The sequence below is a fragment of the Vidua chalybeata genome, chromosome 17 (genome assembly GCF_026979565.1).
Source record: "Vidua chalybeata isolate OUT-0048 chromosome 17, bVidCha1 merged haplotype, whole genome shotgun sequence".
Taxonomy (NCBI): Eukaryota; Metazoa; Chordata; class Aves; order Passeriformes; family Viduidae; genus Vidua; species Vidua chalybeata.
Window position 1 is genome coordinate 5,500,209 of NC_071546.1, and position 19,840 is coordinate 5,520,048.

A 19,840-nucleotide genomic window follows, 5' to 3' on the forward strand; every position below is an offset into this window, starting at 1 on the left:
TGGAATACTGATGAATAAACAGGGTACAGAACCTGGGATGAGAGGTCTGAGCAGGAGCAGCAGGCATGTCGTGGATTTCCAGGATCCAGTGTCAGGATGTTCCGTGTCTGTACTCGCATGGCCTGAGCACACTGTACATAACATGATCTGCTGGTAAGAATAGTCTGCAGTTGTTGAGTCTGCTCACAGGCAACATGTGGTGCTGTGTGTCCAACTACAAGCATTTCTAGAGTGCCTGCTGCCTTTTGATGTTCAGATAGGCCTTCACTGCTTTGTATGAAGAGGTTGCTAGAGAGTTAAAATGAAAATGCTTTCTCTTGCTGCTGGTATCTTAATGTCACACAGCATGTGAATATACTGATGGATCCTTCAGAGATGGATTTTCACGCTTTAGCTGCTTGAGCTTGGATGGCTGGTGTGTGTTTATTCAATTTATTCAATGTATATTTATTGGAGTGTTATTATTCAAGCTACTCTGGGCTTGAATTATTTAGACCTTTGGCAGATTCACATGCATTTGTCCACACTGGTGTCTGCAGGTGTAAGCTGGGTGTGGGTTGCTGTATTTGTGACTGTGATTACCTTGCTCATAACCACACACAGGCTGTGGGAACTGGTTAATGTGCTGCTCGCTCTCTGTAGCCATCAACCTTTCTGCAGTCTGTTTCTGTGTTAGAAAGAAATCTCAAAGAATGTGTAATTTTTAAAAATCCTGCTCTTGCCCAGCATTCCTGGCTTGTTTTTCAGGGCTATGTTCACCCAGATTGGTTTGGGCTTGCACCTGAGTGTTGAAATAACTGAAATAAGGAAAGTGCCTTTTTCTAGTAAAGCTTTGTAGTGCATTTTGTAATCCTGAGGAGAAGCACAGTGTGTCCCAGAGAACAGCAGTGATGGGAGTCAAGTGCTGAGAAGGGAGAGTGTGAACAGAGCCAGCATGAGGAACACAGCTTGGTTAGTGCCTATCCATGCTGATTTACACCATTCCTTTGACTTGCTAAAGCCCTGGGTGACCTCAGGGAGTCCACACAACCTTATAAGTGTGTATTGAACGCCTGTAGAATTGCCAGGCTTGTTGCTTGGCTTCCACACCACTGCTGCTAATCCTTGTGGCCAGTTCTTGATGTTTCTATTCTGAGTCTCTTGAGAGTATTGCCTCACTTTTGACTTCAAGGTTTGTCATTCCATGAGAAACCTCATTTTCATTCGAAAACAGCCATGTGTCTTTCTAGCTGATACGAAAAATGAAAATGTGATACAAATTTATCCTGATGTCTCAGAAATCAGAAGTGGGTAGAAGCAGAATAATAAAGGTTGATTTTTTTCTCCTTGTATGCATTTTCTCCTGTGTTCTGACTAAAGATTCTAGGTATTTAAACTCTCATAACTGCTATTCATAACACCAGAGTAGTTACAGACCAGACTCTCACTTGGAAACACCTTTGTTGGGTCCTTGCCCCACGCAGTGGGGCTGTTCCAGCAGAGCTGGGCTGGCTGTGGCGGCATCAACAGCTCCAGCTGAGGACTGCAGCATTATTCCTGCCTTTTCTGTTTGACTTTGCATAAACACAAGGACATCACATATCCTGTTTGCTCTGGTTTTCCCATCTGTTTGGGAATAATAGAGATCAGCGCTTTTCTCTTTAAGTTCCAGAGATGAGAGCTGCTACAATGACAAACTGTTGTCTGAGCAAAAGCTGACACGGGCATTGACGGGGCTGGCGGCTCTGTTCCAGTGACCTTTCATGTGGACTAGGAAAAAGAGGAAAAGCAGAGACAGTGGGAATTCATCCTAAAGAGTTGAGCTTTAAGTGTAGCAGCTGTGGATTTCCTCAGCAATCCAGGCTGATGGGTGTCCTGAAGTGGAGGCTTGGCAACTGGGATTTTGTGGTATCCCTCCTGTTCTTCCTCCCAAGGAGAACGGGTCATGCCTGACAGGAGACTGTGGTGGATCTTCCTGTTAAGGTGATCCCTTATTTTTTAGGGTTTGTAATCATCAAAACCTGTGACTCTTTACCACTGGAAATTGTATTAGTCAAATCTCCTTGTGTTCTCCTCTGCAAACACACTCTCTTGTCTTGCAGTGAGCACAAAGATTCCTCGGAAAAGAAACACAAAGACAAGGAGAAAACCAAACACAAAGATGGCAGCTCAGAGAAACACAAAGACAAACACAAAGATAAAGACAAGGAGAAGAGAAAGGAAGAGAAGGTGGGTGTCTCCTGTGGGAGAGACAAGAGGATGGCTCTGGCTTATAATACTGAATAGTACAAACTCAGTGGGTTAGATGTAGCTTGTACTTCCAAGTTTTTATCAACTTGGAGAGAATTAGCCCAATGCTAACCCAGACACTTTTTTTGTGGAGTGGTAGTTACAAACTCATAAGAGCTTTATCTGGAGGTATGTGAATAGAAACAGTTCCACTGTGGAGCTGTGTCCACTGGCTCCACATTTTCTCCCGTTACATTTCACTTTGCCAAGCTTGGGTTCAGAGACAAGGGAGAAAAATCAGTCATCTCACATTCAGTCCATGCAAGAACAAACTATATACTTAATTCCAATTTGCTGAGGAAATTGGAGGGCCAAAAAGTACTGAATTGACTAAGACTTGCAGAAAATGTTGCCTCTCTGACATGTAGCTCACTAAGGTCTGCAGGGGACGGAGATAGTCACAGTTCCTTCTGCAAGTTAAATACTCTGTGTTGTAAGTTGGAAAATGCTAATCAGCTCCTACTTTTTATGTTTTTCAGATGAAGTCATCTTCTGGTGATATAAAAATAAAGAAGGAAAAGGAAAATGGTTTTTCCAGGTAAGAAATCAGGTCTATGATTTGGAAAAAGCTGCAGTTTGACTTTTCATAGGTGCTCCGTGTTTGAATCCTCTCACTTGGTCTTCAGAAAAAATTGGGGCACTCTTAAGCCCTTCAGTAGATATGTTCTTCTCAATTATGAGAAAGGGTAGATCTGCTTACCCAGTAACTGGGGATGGGAGCTGTGGAATACCTGGTGTCTGCCTCCACATGCTGGGTTTGTCTGAGTACTCAGGAGCTGCATTCTCCTGAGGACAGACCAAACTATAGGAACACTGGTAGCTGAATTTGAAAGAGCCTCTGTTGTAAAATTGGAACTTGAACCCTGCAGACAGTCTGCTGGAGACAAGACCTAGCAAAGCCAGTCCAGACTGCCTCTGTGTGTCTCTCCTGTGTTGTGACTGCAGCCTGAAGCCTTTGCAGAAGAGTGACAAGTGACATGTACAATTAGAAGTACCTTCAGGAAATGCATAAATGTGCTACTCTAGTACTAAATCCTGCTTATAATAGAACCTCCTGGACTTGAGTGTTGTATCAGTAATCACTAAGTAGTCTTATTAAAAACCTGAAGTGAGCAATTGATAGAAGAGTACATTTTCTTAATAGTCAACCAAGATCTCCTGTGACTTGTTCACAGTCCAGCCATTGGTTATTTTTAAGGTGCTAAATCCAGTCCACTGACTTACTGAAGGTGTGTGGTATGGTGGATGCATGCATCCATATCTGTTAGTCAAGAACAGCGCTTAGTTCATGAATTCTTTCAGTTTGTGAGCCCACTTAAAATCAAAACAAATAAAATCTTTCCAGTCTCACCACGTTCTGTGGATACAGAGAGGTTGGGAGAAGGCACCTGCCTGGCCCATGCCTTTGAGGTATTCTTTGTTTGTTTGGAATGTGCCCTATTGACATGAGTTCTTCCATCTCTTTCATTTCCCTGCTCTTATTTAAAAATGCAGAGGAAGGAGTCAGGCTTGGCGCAGGGCAGAGGCGCCATCTCCAGGCCCTTTGGGGAATTCTCTGGAAGTAGAAGGCAGTGACATTCAGGTGTTCCATGGTGGAGCAGACAGTTAATAACTCTCTAGCCTCTGCTGTTCAGCAGAATGGCACGATGTGCTAATCTCACCAGGGATGTTAGATGCTCTCATATCAATATAACTGAATCCTCCTTAGGTCGAAGAGCATTTTTTCATGTGTTTGAGAAAAGACTGGAGGAGCCATTGCATTTGTGCCTTCTTCAGGGCCAAGTGATGGCTAAGAGTAAAGTAATTATTTTTTTTTTTTCCTGCTGAAATATTCTTTTATGAGTTCCGCAGAGAAAAATGTCTTCACTCAGATGGTTTTGATTTTCTTCCTTAAGACTTGATATGATGAGCAGCGTTGCAGTCTTACAAACAATGCAAGTCAAGGATCAGCTTGGTCATACAGATCCTTTATTTCACAGACTCACACTTTATTTCTTCCATTACAAAACCTTGTGCAATGTTTCAATGTTAAAATAGTTAAAATTCCTAGTGACTTTACACACTGTAATTCTGCATGAAAGGGAGAATATATTAAGTGGGATGATTACCTTTTTTTCCATAGATATTTTGCAACTGTCTCTGTGCTGCAGATTTGTGTCTTAGTCAATTCCAGGCGATGCAACAGAAATGACTTTGTAGAGCAGCTTGTTTGTATGTCCCCTGAGCTGCATCCTCCACCACTGCAGTGGCTTTATAGCTGTGAAGGAGCAAACTGCTTGTTCTGCTTCATGGACACACTGCCAGCTAACATGAGACCCCCTAATGTCTCCTGCTGACTCTGGTCTACAAAGCTGAGTGCTGCTTATTTTAACTCCTTCTTCATCTGATTGCAAAATCCGCATCTTGGCTTAGAAACTGGGTCAATTTGATATAGAAATTGTTGGTGGGACATGAATAAGGAAGCCCAAGATGACACTAAGTGCTTCAAAATGTAATTTTGGACTCTTTGAGATATCTTTTTCTTCATGAAGATCAGTGAAATGCTTCTCTGTAATCTAGAAATAATGAGTTTGTCTAACAGAATAGTATCTCTTGCACTCATACTCTATTTTTTTTTCTTATTGCTAATGTCTTGGGACAGAATGGCTGAAAACATTGAGCCTAACTTTGTGGTCTGTTGAAAGGGACAGGATTGTTTGCTTCCTCCAGTTTGGACAGTGAAAAGAGACTGATGTGTTTAACTTTGCCAAATCTTTGTTTCCTTTTCTGGTTTTCACATGCCTCAATATTTAGTTGGCAAAATGTTCCAGGGAATAGCTTTCAAATCTTTGTTTAGTTGATAATCTTTTTCTGTCTTAGAAGGCTCAATAAGGATATTGAGTTGAAACTAAATAACATCTTGCATTTGAACTTCGCACAGGCATTTCAGTTTTTAAGTATATTTGAAAGTGCTGGAAGCTACAGTTGTTTTTATTCAAAACCTCAGAGAAACAAAATGAGCTTTGAGTCATTGAAATTGAACTTGATGTTTCTTGAGAAATGGCAAATATGTAGACATTGAATTACTCTCCTTATAGTGTCTGTATTCAGAAAATGACACATCTCAAGCCTTTGCTGTCTTGTGATGGCAGCACGTTCCATGGAAGACGTGCCCACTTTGCAGATGATTATTCCTTAAAACTTAGTTGTTGCTGGTTTCCAAGAAACTTCATCTTTGAAAGTAGAACTGTGTTTCTTTGCTTCTTTTTGTAGTCCACCACGTATTAAAGATGAACCAGATGATGATGGGTTTTATGCATCTCCTAAAGAGGACTCCAAACCCCTGAAGAGACCTCGAGAGGATGATGAGTAAGTAGTGTGGGTGCTGGTGACTTGGATGTTTGCCTTTAGTTTTAAAAGGAGAACATTGAGGGAGCAGGTGGAATTTCAAGTGATCAGCACAGACTTCTTAAGATGGATGCTGGAGGTCTGAGACCAGACTCCTTATGCTGTTACAAGTTCTCTGAGCAGGGCAGGGATAGTATTTGTGCTGTGCAAGGCAAAATGCCACTACCTGCTTCTGCAGATGGTGCTGTGAAATGTTGCAGAACTAGTAAATAAAAAAGAAAAACCCCAGAAGGCAGGTAAAGACTGATGAAGACTGTAAAGCAGAAATGTGAGCACGTGAGGTATTAACGTACCTAAGTGGCTGCAGTGGTTTCTGTTGGGCAAGGAAATGACTGCACAAGAGGTAGAAAATGCACTGTCAGCCTGTTTGGAGGCAGGGGAGGCTTGCTGCACTGCCTGGCGTGGTTTGCCTGGAGTCTCAATGTGTCATAAGTTACGCTGAGCGTTGTTGTCTCAAAGAGAAACACCCATGATGCTTTCCTGACACAGGAACCCACTGAAATACAAGCTCAGACCCATCTCGCTGGATCTGACACTGTGCCCAGCTGTGTCCAGCTCTTCACATAGTTTGTCTTTATTAGCAGTCAGGAGTTAAAGGGCTGGAAGGGTTTCACCATGGTGGCACTCCATCCCTACAGCTCTCAGTTCCAAGAGACATGGGTGGGACATCTTTTCTTTTGTGTAATCACTTGCTGCCTTCTGCTAGGTTTGTATGACTTCCCCTGTCACATCTGCAATGGAAAGATTAAGAATTGGGGTGTTCCTGTACATTAGGGAGTGTTTTGTCTGCATAGAGCTCAAGAATAGTGACAATAAGGTTGAGTGCCTATGGATGAGCATCAAGGGGGAGGCTGGTAGTGCAGATACCCTGCTGAGAACCTCGCTGCAGACCACCCAAGCAGGATGGCGAGGTGGATGAGCTATGCTATGAGTGGCTGGCTGACGTTTCACCACTGCCAGCCCTTGTTCTTGTGGAAGACTTTAACCTGCTGGATACCTACTGGAAACTCAACACAGCAGAGAGGAGGCAGGCTGGGACGTTCCTGGAGTGTGTGGAAAAGAACTTTCTGTCACAGCTGGTAAGGACAGCTGTGGCCTTACAGGAGTAGTACCCTGCTGGACCTGCTGTTCACCAACAGAAGGGCAGGTGGGAGATGTGATGGTTGGAGGCTGTCATGGGCATCAATGGGCTGAGACCACCAGCATGATGTTCAACAAGACCAAGTGCCAGTTGTGACACTTTGACCCTCTGCACTGCTCCAGGCTGGGGGCAGAGTTGCTGGCAAGGGCCCAGCAGAAAAGGCCCTGGGGATGGTGGTCAACAGCAGCTGAACGTGAGCCCAGTTGGCCAAGAAGGCCAATGGCATATGACCTGTATCAGGAAGAGTGTGGCCAGCAGGAGCAGGGAGGTGATTCTGCCCCTTTCCTGGGCACTGGTGAGGGCACCTCAAGTTCAATTCAGGAAGGACATCGAGGTACGGGAGGGAGTCCAGAAGAAGGCAGTGGAGCTCGGGATGGGTCTGGAGCACAAGTCCAGTGAGGAGCGGCTGAGGGGGCTCAGCCTGGAGAAGAGAAAGCTCAGGGATGACCTTATCACTCTCCAAACCTTATCACTCTCCAGCACTCCCTGACAGGAGCGTGCAGCCAGGTGGGGATCAGGCTCCGCTCCCCAGAACAAGGGATAGGACAAGAGGACATGGTCTTAAGCTGCACCAGGGGAGGTTTAGGTTGGGCATTAGGAGGAATTTCTTCACAGAAAGAGTCATCAGACCTTGGAATGGGCTGCCGAGGGAGGTGGTGGAGTCACCATCCCTGGAGGTGTTTAAGGAAAGACTGGACATGGTACTCAGTGTCCTGGTCTGGTTGACAAGGCAATATTGAGTCATAGGTTGGACTGGATGATCTCAGAGGTCTTTTCCAACCTCACTGGAAATGAGGTTGTGTTTATGTAATCTACCAGTACTCAATTTCACTTTTGTTTGAATTAGTAGGGGGTGCAAAGAGTGAGTCTTGGGGACAAGATCCCAGTCTGGATCTGAGATCCAGATCTGGATCTGGATCTGAGATCCAGACTGGAAAGAGAGTTGGGATAGAACATGCCAATAAGCTTATACCCATTTATCCCATCCCATGGAATCTGCATGGCTATTAATGCTTTTGAATTGATTCTTCATTGAGGAAGATGTTTGTTTCAGCAGTGAAACTTGTGGAGAGGTATTGATAATAACATCTTGTAGGTTTTGTAAGCTGTTGTGCTGGATTGGGATTATTGAGTCTTCTGAAAGAGCAGGGTATAAATGATATCTTAATAAATTAAAAATGCTAGCTATGCTGCAAGCTTGTGCACATAAACTTTGTATGTCTGTGACTTCTCTTTATTTGTACTGGAAAATGGATCGATTTCATCAGCAAGTCTTTTTGTTCTTAGTGCTGACTACAAACCCAAGAAAATCAAAACAGAAGACATCAAGAAAGCAAAGAAAAGGAAACAAGAGGAAGAAGAGGTAATGTAACAGACGAGTTCATTTTTATCATAAAGAAGAGCCAGGCTATTTGGTGTGGGATTATGCAGAGCAAGGGGAATCTGATTTTGTCTGGAACAGAGCTGTGTGTGGCAGATCCCCACTAATGGTGCAGATATTAACTTATCTGAACTGTAATTTATAAAAAGTCAGGGAAACTTTCTTTCCAACCCTTAAAACAAAGGGTGGAGAAGATGCCTCCAGGACATGAACTTCCAGGCTGTTCAGGCAATTCACAATCCTTCTGTTAAGGAGCTGGCAGGGGGCAGGGGAGCCTTGCTCACAACATGTGGTAATTGCAGGGTTCAGAGGCAGGAGAGATGGAAAAAGAGATGAGATACTAGAAGGAAGCTTAAAGCATTTAGATGGAGCCTAGGTGGAAATTTCTTTGGAGAGGAACTTGCAAAAGGTTAGCCCTAATTTGAGACTGACAAACTACACATCTGGCAGAGACACCCTTGTGAGACACATGTTGCAGCACCTCTGGGCAATAGGGTGAATTCTTCCCTTCAAAGGAAGTGTCTCTACACTGAGCATGCACCAGGATAAACCATCTGACTATGGTGGTTGTGCTCTGCAGCATTTGCCAGACCAGACATTCCAGTGCAGGCCAGGGAGGAGGTTCTGTAACACAGCAATTCCCTTCCCGTGGCCCAGACTTGTCCCTTACCAGGTGATAACTGGCTGTGTGCATTTAGCACGTCCCCAGTGTAAAGTAAAAGAATTTGGCTGAAACCTTTAGTGGGACCATCAGCATACTTTGACTTAATGGGATGATCTGAGAGCACATTTATGAGGTGAAGCCACAGGAGTTCAGCTCTTATATACCCCAAGAGAGAGTCTTTTAGTTCTTTTCAGGGGAGGGAGAAATACAGTAGCTTGTTCTAACAGGCTCTTACTCATTTTGCAGGACAGCAAAGCAAAGAAAGTTAAGAGCAAAGATAAGAAAATCCCTGAAGCAGACAAAAGAAAGAAGCCGAAAAAAGAAGAGGAGCAAAAATGGAAATGGTAACTATATATAGTCAGTGCTGTAGGCTCCCATCTGCACCTGGACTTGCCTGTACCTCCCATGCTGGCTGAATAAGCACATCTGGCTTTCTCTTCTGTTGATTCATGAGGATTTGTTCTGAATAATTGGCTTACTTTCTGGTAAGCTCTAAATAAATATCTCATTCACTGTGTTCATCCTCTGAAGTAGAAGTGATATCCCTAAAACAGGAAATAAGTATTTTGTGGGGCTGTCTGGGTGGTTGGGTTTTTTTTTCCCTATCTGTATCATGTAGAAGCTGCCTATACTGATCAGATACCAATATTCTTGTGCCCAGAAGCTGCTCTGTGCTGACACGCTTGAGAGCAGTACAAAAGCTTGTAGGCTTGGGGGTGTCAGCAGGAATATATTAATAGGTGCAGGTGGATTAAGGAATATATTAATGAGTGCAGATGTGTTAAGCAGTATTCTAGTAGAACTTCGCTGTGTTCCATAGAAGTACAGCGTGAGTGGGTGTCAGCTGTGCCTCTCAAAACTGCTCCTGCCTCTGGCACAAAAATGAAACTCGATTGATCAAGTGACCAGTTAGCTCAGCTGTTCGACAAATGATTTCTGAAAATGAGTTCTAAATGAAAAACACTTTCTGTCTTGCCCAGGATCCTTAAGTAATATCACTGAAGTTTTACTTTCACCCACTCTTAAATTTTTTTAGAATCTTTTTAAAATAAGTCTGACCTTTGTGGTTCATTTGGAAGACAGACCTGTGATACATCAGTAGTGCTCTGTGTAAGAAACCTGCTGTTTTTTTTTTTAAACTCTCCATAGTAATTTTAACTGTTATTTCTAGATTCGAGGGGAGCTACCATTTGTTTGTTTTGAAGTTATGGCCTTAGGACTTCCCTCATTTTAGTGCATATGTACTTCTTGAAAGCATGTGTGTTTTCTGCCCACCTGTAATGTATTTTTATGGTCTTTTAGGGATGTTTCCTTGATATTTTCTCAGATCATTTGGCTGTTTTTAATAGATATGTAGAGTTGGGGAGAGTCTTTATAATCTTCAATCCTTTCAGGTTCAATCCTTTATTCCTTTATTGACACTATTACTGATTCATCCTTAAAAAGAAAAAAAAATCTTCTGTAGCGTTTATAGTCTTTACATATTTCTCTTTGACTGTCACAACTTCCTCAGAACATCAGCAAACATTGCAAATCTTCTTCATACTTGAATACTCCCTTAGAAGCTTGGGTTTCTAGCCTCTCCCCAAAACTCCCCTTTTTCCTGAGCAATCCACTTTTTTTCTCAAATCCTTTGACATCATATTTTTAATGTGCTGTAACATTACCAAACCACAGGGACATAAAGCAATAGAAGCTACAGAAGGTCTTTTTAAGCCTTAACGATCTGGTGGTTTTTTGGCTTTGTCTCAGCCCCCCTTACTGGTTCTGTCTAACTTAATATTCTGTTATCCCCGCTCGTTTTATTGTGGGCTGTATCCTTGAACAGCAGACCCTTACTGGAAAGCTGTGCTGTTCTCCCCTCACCTGCCTGGGCAGCACAGGCCCCTTTAGCAGTGTTAAGCCCTGCAGTTTGTGCTTACTGCTGAGGAGAAGTGCCTTGGAAAAGAAGAATTTTGCAGAATTTGGCACGAGCTAGCTCTGCATCCTCCTGCTGATGTTCCTGTCATCCATCTGCAGCATTGTATAGCGTGTCTTTGCTGGACAAGGTTTCATCTGAACTTCACTTGTTTCTCTTAAGGGCATTTTATGTTCCATCTGAGTCAATTTTCTGAGCGTCTGATACTGCTTCCTCAAGTGCTTGCTGCCTTGAGCTTTTTCATCCTCACTTGTGTGAATGCTTGATGCAGACATCCCCAAGGCACTGGCCTCATTCATCACCGAGTGGAGCTCTTGCAGAGGTCATTTTCACGCCCTGTCAGCGTGTGAAGAATGTGATCCAGAAGTGCACCTTAGGAGCACTTCTCCCACCTTGTGTTACAGCAAGTTCATCTCCTTGAAATAACATATCCCTGAGGTATGTTCTGGTTTTTTTTCCAAGAATGTTCTCTCTTTTCATTCCACTTGAAAGATCTTCTCCAACTTTTCCTTCCTGAGCCACCCTGGCATATTTAGACAAGTTTGATGTGGGATTTAATTAAGAAGCCTATATGACAGATGAGTTGTTGCTGGAATCAGTGAGGCAGCTTTCCTAATAGGCAGAATTCTCCCACAAAATCATGAGTACAACGTTGCTTTAGAACCAGAAACTGCCAAGGGCAGTGGTGCTGTAATGCTTTTCTTGTTTGAAACTAAATGAGGGTGAAAAATGAGCTACACTCAGGAGACTCCCTTTTATCTTTTGTCTTAATGCTTATGTGTGATGTTTAGGAAGGCGGAGGTGGGATTGGGAATGGTCTGTGGTCTTTGGGGGGCACACTTTCTGGCAGTTTTGAGCTTAGAAACTACCCCATGAATCCCATGTTCCCTTGTAGCCTTCCCAGAAGGCACAATGTCCTTCTGCTATCTATTTAAACTGCTGCTTTTCTAGTACTGCTTTTACATGCATCCTTTGTAAAAGAAAAGGAAGGGATAGAGGTACTGAATTTTTCACCAAGTAAAGACCAGAGGAATAAATTTTAAAAAACAAGAATGACAAACCTGTCCTGAAAAGCAGCAACTACTGTGAATGATGCCCTTATTTTGTTCTTACTGGAATAAAATTGCTCATTGTGAGAGAGGAGAAGCTTATTCTGGCTGAGAGTGGTTTAGATTTATTTTGCTGAAAAGAACTTCTGGGTGGAAGAACCTAGGCCTATGTTTGACAAGACATTTATATTTCTAGCTTCTAATTAATTAAAAAAAAACAAAACAAAACACAACAATCATTAGGAATGTAAATATTTGGAATCTGTGTCAATATTGGTTTCTTACATCAACATGGTTTACTCGAGCCTTCTTTTCAGCTAGGGACTGAAGTCTGACATGCAGTTCTGTACTGATAGCTGGGTTTGGGTGCTTTGCTGTTAAAGCTGTTGCTTCTCATCAGAAGAAGTCAGGTCCAGTGGTGTGGTCAAAGATGGTGCCTTTCAAACTCCAGCCAGCTGCTGTGTTGCTGCTGTTCCTAAATTGTTGATGTACAGACACAAGTGAAGCATTTTGAGTGTCTTCTAGCAGAAGCTGTTGTACAGTGTTTATCTTCCATGCTGTGACTTTTATCTCGGTAGAGATGAAGCAATCAGTCAGTGTATCACAGCTCCTGAGATGCAGGCAGCACATCTTTGCTCAGCTCCTGTGGCACCTGGAGTAGGAATGCTGCTCCTTAGGGCTGACACCAGACAGAAGCTTAAACCTCTTTTTTTATTGTCATGGCTGCTCAACAAAGTTGTCTGGGCAATTCAGAGACTGAGTGCTGTGACAGGTTAATGGTCTTTCAGTTGATTGATTGCTGAGGTGAAATAGCCTTTCCCAGCAGGGAATCCTGTGCCAGCAGCATGTAGCAGTAATGTCGTGGTAATCATGAAAGGAGCTTGGAGGGGAGGAGTGTGGAATCAGTGGCCTGGGCACTGGTAACTGGGGGGAGCATCCTGGCCTGGCAGGAGCCTTTTCTCTGCAGATGAATTGCTGACCCTGTTCCCTTGGAATGTGGGATTGGTGGCGCCTGCCTTGCTGTGTTGTGGTACCAAATGCATCACTTGCAAAGCATTTTTATAGAGCATTTTTTATAGAGTGTCTTAAAGGCAAACATGCAGTTTTCTGGGCTGCTCTGTTTTTCTTCAAGTACGCTTTTCTTACCCAGAGAATTTGAATGAATTTAAAATGACAGAGCAGGTTTTAGTCTTTCTTGTCCAAGCAGGTTTGTTCTCATTTAGGTCATAAATGAACATCTGTTTCTTTATCTCTGCCCTTAATGGCATATTGTCCACATCTGAAAGCAGCTGCATAATATACCACAATTGTTTGACTTTGCTGAGCAGGCATCCTGGACCTGATGTTGGATCACAGCTGAAACTTATTTGGCATGATCCTAGCTGGTTTACAGGGTCCAAGTCTTATTTTCTTAAGATCTAAGCAATTTCAGCTGTGTGATTTTGTGAAAAGAGGAGCAAATGAGAGGTGAGGAATAGGATGGCAGCAGATAATCTGCAGCCCAAGGTGTTCTGCTCATGGATATGACTGTGCTTTTGGAAAAAGAAAAAGGAGAAAAAGAAGGAATTAAATGGTGATAGTACATTGAGTATTTGTTGTTGGTCTGTACCTGACAAAGCAGTGATTTCTTGCTGATTTAGCATACTCTCATACCCACACAGTAATAAAATTAAGATTGGGAGCTTAAAATTGTATTGGTTCATATTTCTCTCTTGAAGGTGGGAAGAAGAGCGCTACCCTGAAGGCATTAAATGGAAGTTCCTAGAGCACAAAGGTCCTGTATTTGCTCCACCATATGAACCTCTGCCTGAAAATGTCAAGTTTTATTATGATGGTGAGTTAATCTGTGTTTCTACTTGCTAGGAAGAGAAATAAACATCTCAGGGTATTGCGGTGTTCTTCTGGGGACTGGAGAGGTGGTTGTGTTTTAGTGGTTCACTTAAATCAGCTCCTCAGCAGCAAAGTGAGGTCTGTGGAAGGAAAGGAGTTTACCTGAGCCTGCTGAATTCTGCTCATTGAAGTGACACAGGGATGAGCCTGCTCTCAGTTCCTTATGGGGGTGAATCTCTCAGGTTCCTTAGCAGAATGAGGGTGTCTGATGCCTCAGAGTAGCAGTGACCAGTGGAGTATGTAATTGCAGCTGCCACGTCACTGGTCACCTTTAGGCTTGCTCTTGTTTTCTTTAACCACAAGAACTGCAACTTCCATCATCCGTGGTGAAATTCATCATCATTTGGTGGCGTGAGCAAAACAAAAGATAATTGAATTTGGGTACAGATGATTAGGATCTTGTAGGAATTAATGGGATGACCCTGGTCTCAAGGACAGAGCCCTCTCATGTAAGTCATGGACCCATTCCCTGACCACTGCCTGTGGTAGAACTAATTGGTGTGGGATTCAAGTATCCTGGGCTGCCTGGCTGGTAGAGGCTCACATGGAAGGGATTATATGATGTGATGCCTGTTGGAGCCTGGACTTGATGACCTGTGTGTTTCCTTTCTGTGATCATGTTAAATGAAGGATCAAATTAACCCAAGATTGAATTAAGTGGGAGGTATTTGAATGGATGAAAATGTAAGTTTTGGTGATGGGGACATCTGCACATGGAACTCTTCCAGGAGCAACGTGCTGTTTTCATGTGACATGACACAGTGTTTTTAAATACTGAGGAATAGGTGGCATTACATTTTCAGCAGAAAAGTAGTGAAACAAATATGCTGTAGCCTATTAAAGGCCATCTCCAAGCAAGTAGCACAGTGATCAAGGATGTCTGCAGCCTTCTTTCTTAGGGTTTGATAAGAATTGATACAAAGTTGGAAATTGTTTTCCTGTACTGAAAAACACATGATCTCTGCTGTTGTCTAGAGAAGGGGAGGGGCAGATTGCACTGTGCTATCCCTTGGTGCAGACAGCAATAAGCTCCTCGTCTCTCCAGCCATCTATTTCACAGAGCCTCTGCAGGGATTTCTGCAACCTCTGCCTCTGTCATCACAGAAATTCATCAATAAGCTCAACAGACATGGGCTGGGCAGGGAGGGGGTCTGACAAATACAGACATCCCATAAGTCTTCCTTGAGAAACTAGGCAAAAAATCAGATGTCTGATTTACACAGCAGCTGCTGAGAGCTTCTGTGTGTGCTCACAAGGCATTGTCTCATTTCAAGATTATCCCAGGGTGATTTGTAGAGCCCAGTAATGAGGCTGTGGCTGGCCAGCAGCCGGCTCACACCGGAGGAATCTGTTCCTGGCCTAGGGATTCACTGCCTGCTTTCATCTCACATAGAAACTGCTGGGGCTCTTGGAAGTGTCTGCGATACCATCTCGGGGAAGGAGCTTGAAATGCCAAGGCCATCCTTTTTCAGTGACTGTGGGTTAACCAGTCACTGCTCCTAGGCCAGAGGTGGTTCCAGCTTGCCCATTTTTTCTTTAGATGGGGCAAGATAAGAATGTAGGTGGTGGCAGCTGCAGTCGTGGCCATGGGGTTTCTTCTGCTCATTATGTCCCCTGGTTGCTCTCTGGTTTTCAGTTTTAAATCAGGTAACTAATATTCATGCCTCTGCAATAATTCTTTCTTTACCAGCTCTGTCACTAAGAGCCTTTTCAAAACTTTGTGGGGAAAAAAAAGAAAAGGAAATTGTTTCCAATGAAATATATTCTAAAGGGATTAGATAAAGGTGAGTGAGTCTTCAGCTAGCTGGGAAAAATATCAGACATTTTAGCCCCATAACATGTTACTAACTCAATAGCCTCTGTCAAGCTGAAAGTGCAGCCTGGAAAAACAGTTTCCCTTGCTGTCTCTCCCTTCCCCCATTTCCTGTTATAAGCAAACAAATGCTGTATTTTAGGTTACAGCTTAAAAATTGGCAGAGTTACTGTTGGTTTAATTTAATTGTGGAATATTCTCAGATCATTGGGAGGACATTTTGCTAAGTCCTGTTTTACGAGGCTTTATAGATCCTGAGGCTTTATAGCTGACTCCCATGCTTTAATTTTAGAGATGATGCAACTTTTGAAAATATGTAGTAAACCCAAAGCGTGATTTTTTTTTTTCCAAGAACACAGATTGAACAGTTTCTTGTGTTCACTTGTGTGCAGTAAAATGGTTGTTAAAAATCCCCAGGTATTGACAGCCAAGCATTGGAACTTCAAATATTTCTTGCAGCTAAACTAGCTGGAGATGTGAGGTGCATGCAGAATCCTTCAGAGGGATCACTGGCACCCCACATTTCATCAGGAATGCAGTCAGGACCAAAAAATGCTCAATAAGAATGTTAGATGCTGAATCCACAGCCTCGATGCAGCAGCAGCCTCTTTCCTTGTGCTTCAGTCTCCCCTTGCAGCAATTCCACTTTGTGCTGCAGTCGTGCAGAGAAGCTGGAATGTGACCCCTCCATTCACTGACAGCTCAGTCTTTCTTAAAAATGACTGCCTTTTGAGCCTGCTTTGGAGATGCAGGAGTGCATTCCCACAGCAGAGGGAACAATTAGCAGAACCCTGACACGTTTCCTTGCAATGAGGGAGAGTTCAATATTTGGCATCTCTTTCCAGCCTATTTGTAGTGTATCAAGAGGAAGGGCTCCTCTTCCTGCCTACAAGTAGCTAAAGGCTGGAAGGGGTGTTCCAAGGTGGAGTCTGTCTGTGCACTGAAAAGGAATACAGGGACTGTATTTCCCATATGTCTGAGTGCTGGAATATGAAATTTAATAAAATTCCCTGCCTTTTTGACATCAAACAGCAGTGTCTCCCCAGCACGGGGGTGGCTCAGCAGAGGGTTTCCTGCAGCAGGCCTTTTCCCCTTCCTGCCCTGCAGCCCAGACCTGCCTCACATCAAATTGCTGTTGCTTTTTTATTGTTTAGATTCCAGAGGATATTTTTAAAAAAATGTTTGTGGTGGAAGTCAAGCAGTTGTGCTCCTCTGTTTCCTTTGTCCATTCAAGTTGCTGTATTATGTAACATTTTAAGACAAACTTCTCTGTAGCAAAAATATAAAGCTTTAGGGTAGTTACTATGTTCTCTTTATGACTTTGATTCCTGTTTGCCATTTTCTTTAAGAAGAAAACCTTTCTTTGTAGGTAAAGTCATGAAGCTGAGTACCAAAGCAGAAGAAGTTGCCACATTCTTTGCAAAAATGCTTGATCATGAGTACACTACAAAGGAGATCTTCAGGAAAAACTTCTTCAAGGACTGGAGAAAGGTATGCACGTAGTCCTGGGCTGCAGTGACTGTGGGCATGGCCAGTGTCTCCTCAGCACTGACCAGAGAAAAGGGGTTGCTGTTCCATGCACACAAAGTTTCCCATTTATCCTGTAGTTTCACCAGGAAAGACCCTACCATAAATACCTTTCTAAACCAGCAAAGTCAGGTTCCTCTGTTGCAGCACCATGGGGTGTAGCTGACTTGCTTGGTATGTGCCTTGTGTAAGAGCCAGTTTTACTAGAAGGAAACCTCTTCCAAAGAACTAAAACAGAGATGTTCCCTTCAGTCATCAGCCATAACAGCAAGCCTTTAGATAAGTTTGGTGCAGTTTTCCTGGAAATATTTCTGGGTTTTTCTCCCCATCCCTCAGCAGTCCCAGTCAGGGTGTGGGAGTTCTTTGGAAAGCATTGCCCAGTGCTTGGGGAGATCAGAACCCTGCAAGGCCAATGCTCCATAGGATCTGCTGCCTGTCCTTTCCTCTCTGACCTCAGCTGGAGTGAACCTGTGCAAGAATTTGGGGGTGCTTGGTGGGGGGGTTATTGTGAGAACCTGCCTGTTGTTCCTGTTTAAGCTGCAGTAGGGTGAGCTCTGCTGTGCATGAAAACTCTGTGTGTGTGTAAACTTAAATCCCTGCTTTCTTTCTGCAAGGAAATGACCTCTGAAGAGAAGAGCACTATCACCAGCCTCAGCAAGTGTGACTTCACCCACATGAGCCAGTATTTCAAAGCTCAGTCGGAAGCTAGGAAACAGATGTCCAAGGAGGAGAAACAGGTACCAGCGGGAATTCTAGGAGGCTTTGTGGTTGTAAACATCTCTGTGCAATCATTCCCCTCGCTGAGCATACATCAGTGTTTTTCACCAGCTTTCAGATTATTGCTTCCATGTGAACGTAGGAGTGTGCACTGTGCAGCTCAGGTAGGGCAGAGCATTGTGTTTACAGCTGAATCTTCATCCTGACTTGAAATGATATTGATAGGGCTGATCCTGCTTAGGGAAAGAAAGTAACTGCTTAAGTAAAGTTAAGTAACTGCTTAAGTCAATTAAGAGAATCAGAGGTGCTGCCTCTGGGTTCATTGGTCCCCGGGAAATAATGAGCAGGGGATAGTCAGTTAAGGATGTCTTAGACCAGGATGGGGGAAAGGATGCAGCAATGCCATTAGTGAATAAAATGAGTGAAGAAATCTTAAACATCAAATAATGCTGTTTTTTGAATAAAAATTAATTTTATTATCCAGTAGCATGGCTACAATGTCTCATAGGTTAAGAATTAAATTAACTGCCATGGATGTTAGTAGGTGGAAACTTTTCCCAAGTTCTCAGTTGGTCTTCTGCAATGCTCTAGTAGTTGTCCTCTGAATGAAGGACCTAGCAGCTTGGAATTACAGCCTTTGGGATCAGAGGGATCCCATCAAAATAGAGAGCCCTTGTCTTCCTGCTGTTTCCGTTTGATAAATGTGGGTGAGCCCTTCAGTTCCTGTCCATGGTAGCTCTTAAAATGGAGCAGAAATGGCCTTTTCTGTTTCTTAGCTGGTGCAGCAGTGCTGTCTGTGGTCAGATGTTTTATTTTGAGCTGCAGTGTTTTTATTTTTCCTTCTATATAATTAGAGTTCAGACACAGAAGTATGCAGTGAAATCTCAGCACATTCTTTCTTAGAAGACTGTGTTCTGCTTGTGAAACCATTTGCTGACACAGGCTTGACATGCAGCAGCCTGGAGACATTCCTTTGCCTGCTTTCTAATGCTGAGTTCAAACACTGAAATCTTTTATACACAGAATTTTTATACATAAACAACAAGATAGGAAGTCCAGTGGATGTCAACTGCTCAGTATAAAATATAAAGTAGCAGTACTGTGCTGGGGGTACCCTTGAAGCCGAGATATATGGATAGAGATACACCCCTCTATTGTGGCAAAACTGTAGCTGCCTTCACCAGCACTGATCTGTTTCCCACAAATACAACTTCTCAGAGAGTTTTCACACATTCTTTCCCTTTTTCCAGTTTGTGCTGTGTGCATTTTATGAATGCTTTTCTGGCCAGTCTGATACACTGCCATGATGGGGATCTGTTTTTTGCTTGGGTCTTCAGCCTTGGTGTGGCGTAAATATAAAAATTTTTCAAGTCTTGGCATATAAAGGTGCGCGTGGTGCTGCTTGTGCCATATCATCTTTGCTTTTGGCTTTTCCCAGAAAATCAAAGAGGAGAACGAGCGGCTATTGAAGGAGTATGGTTACTGTGTGATGGACAACCACAAGGAGAGGATTGCCAACTTTAAGATTGAGCCCCCAGGTCTCTTCCGAGGTCGTGGGAACCATCCCAAAATGGGGATGTTGAAGAGGCGCATCATGCCTGAAGACATCATCATAAACTGCAGCAAGTGAGCACTGCATGCTTCATACCTTGGCTTTGCTTTCTAGAGCTCATTTTTTAAAACCCTGTATAAGTTGATACTCAAACATGTAGGATTAGGGATGCAGCTTATCTTGTTCTCGTATGGATAAGAAACTGAGTCATACAAGCAAAGACTGAGCAAGGCAATCATGGGTTTCATGCAGAACTTTTCCAACATATTTTCTTCCTCACGCCTACAGCCTACATCTGCCTAAAATGCCTTTCCTGATAGTATTTCCAGAAAATAATTTTCTTACGTATAGGTTGCCCTACATTGTCTTGCATGATGTTGAAGGCTAAGGTTTGGTGGGCTTTTCTTCACTCTCTCTAGTCCTCGTAAGTGTCCACACTATTACATACAGTGTTCACAAATCAAAACTGGTCCTAGCAATTACAGTATAATTCTTCAGCAGGTAATGTTGGTAGCAGTTACATTCCTGATCTT

General features: G+C 43.2%; 1 protein-coding gene across 2 annotated transcripts in view; it reads left to right on the forward strand.

The window, feature by feature from the left end:
• Positions 1-19,840, forward strand: part of TOP1 (DNA topoisomerase I) — a 65,861-nt gene that overhangs the window by 36,606 nt on the left and 9,415 nt on the right. Inside the window, exons 5-13 of one of the 2 annotated variants that reach the window (XM_053958569.1) lie at positions 2,082-2,208; positions 2,748-2,806; positions 5,521-5,616; positions 8,084-8,159; positions 9,088-9,185; positions 13,527-13,642; positions 16,881-17,002; positions 17,653-17,775; positions 19,194-19,381. In XM_053958569.1, the coding sequence (XP_053814544.1) occupies positions 2,082-2,208; positions 2,748-2,806; positions 5,521-5,616; positions 8,084-8,159; positions 9,088-9,185; positions 13,527-13,642; positions 16,881-17,002; positions 17,653-17,775; positions 19,194-19,381 (1,005 nt within the window). Of the gene's footprint in view, positions 1-2,081; positions 2,209-2,747; positions 2,807-5,520; positions 5,617-6,507; positions 6,735-8,083; positions 8,160-9,087; positions 9,186-13,526; positions 13,643-16,880; positions 17,003-17,652; positions 17,776-19,193; positions 19,382-19,840 lie in introns of those variants that run through there. The other variant, XM_053958570.1, reaches the window with a different exon arrangement.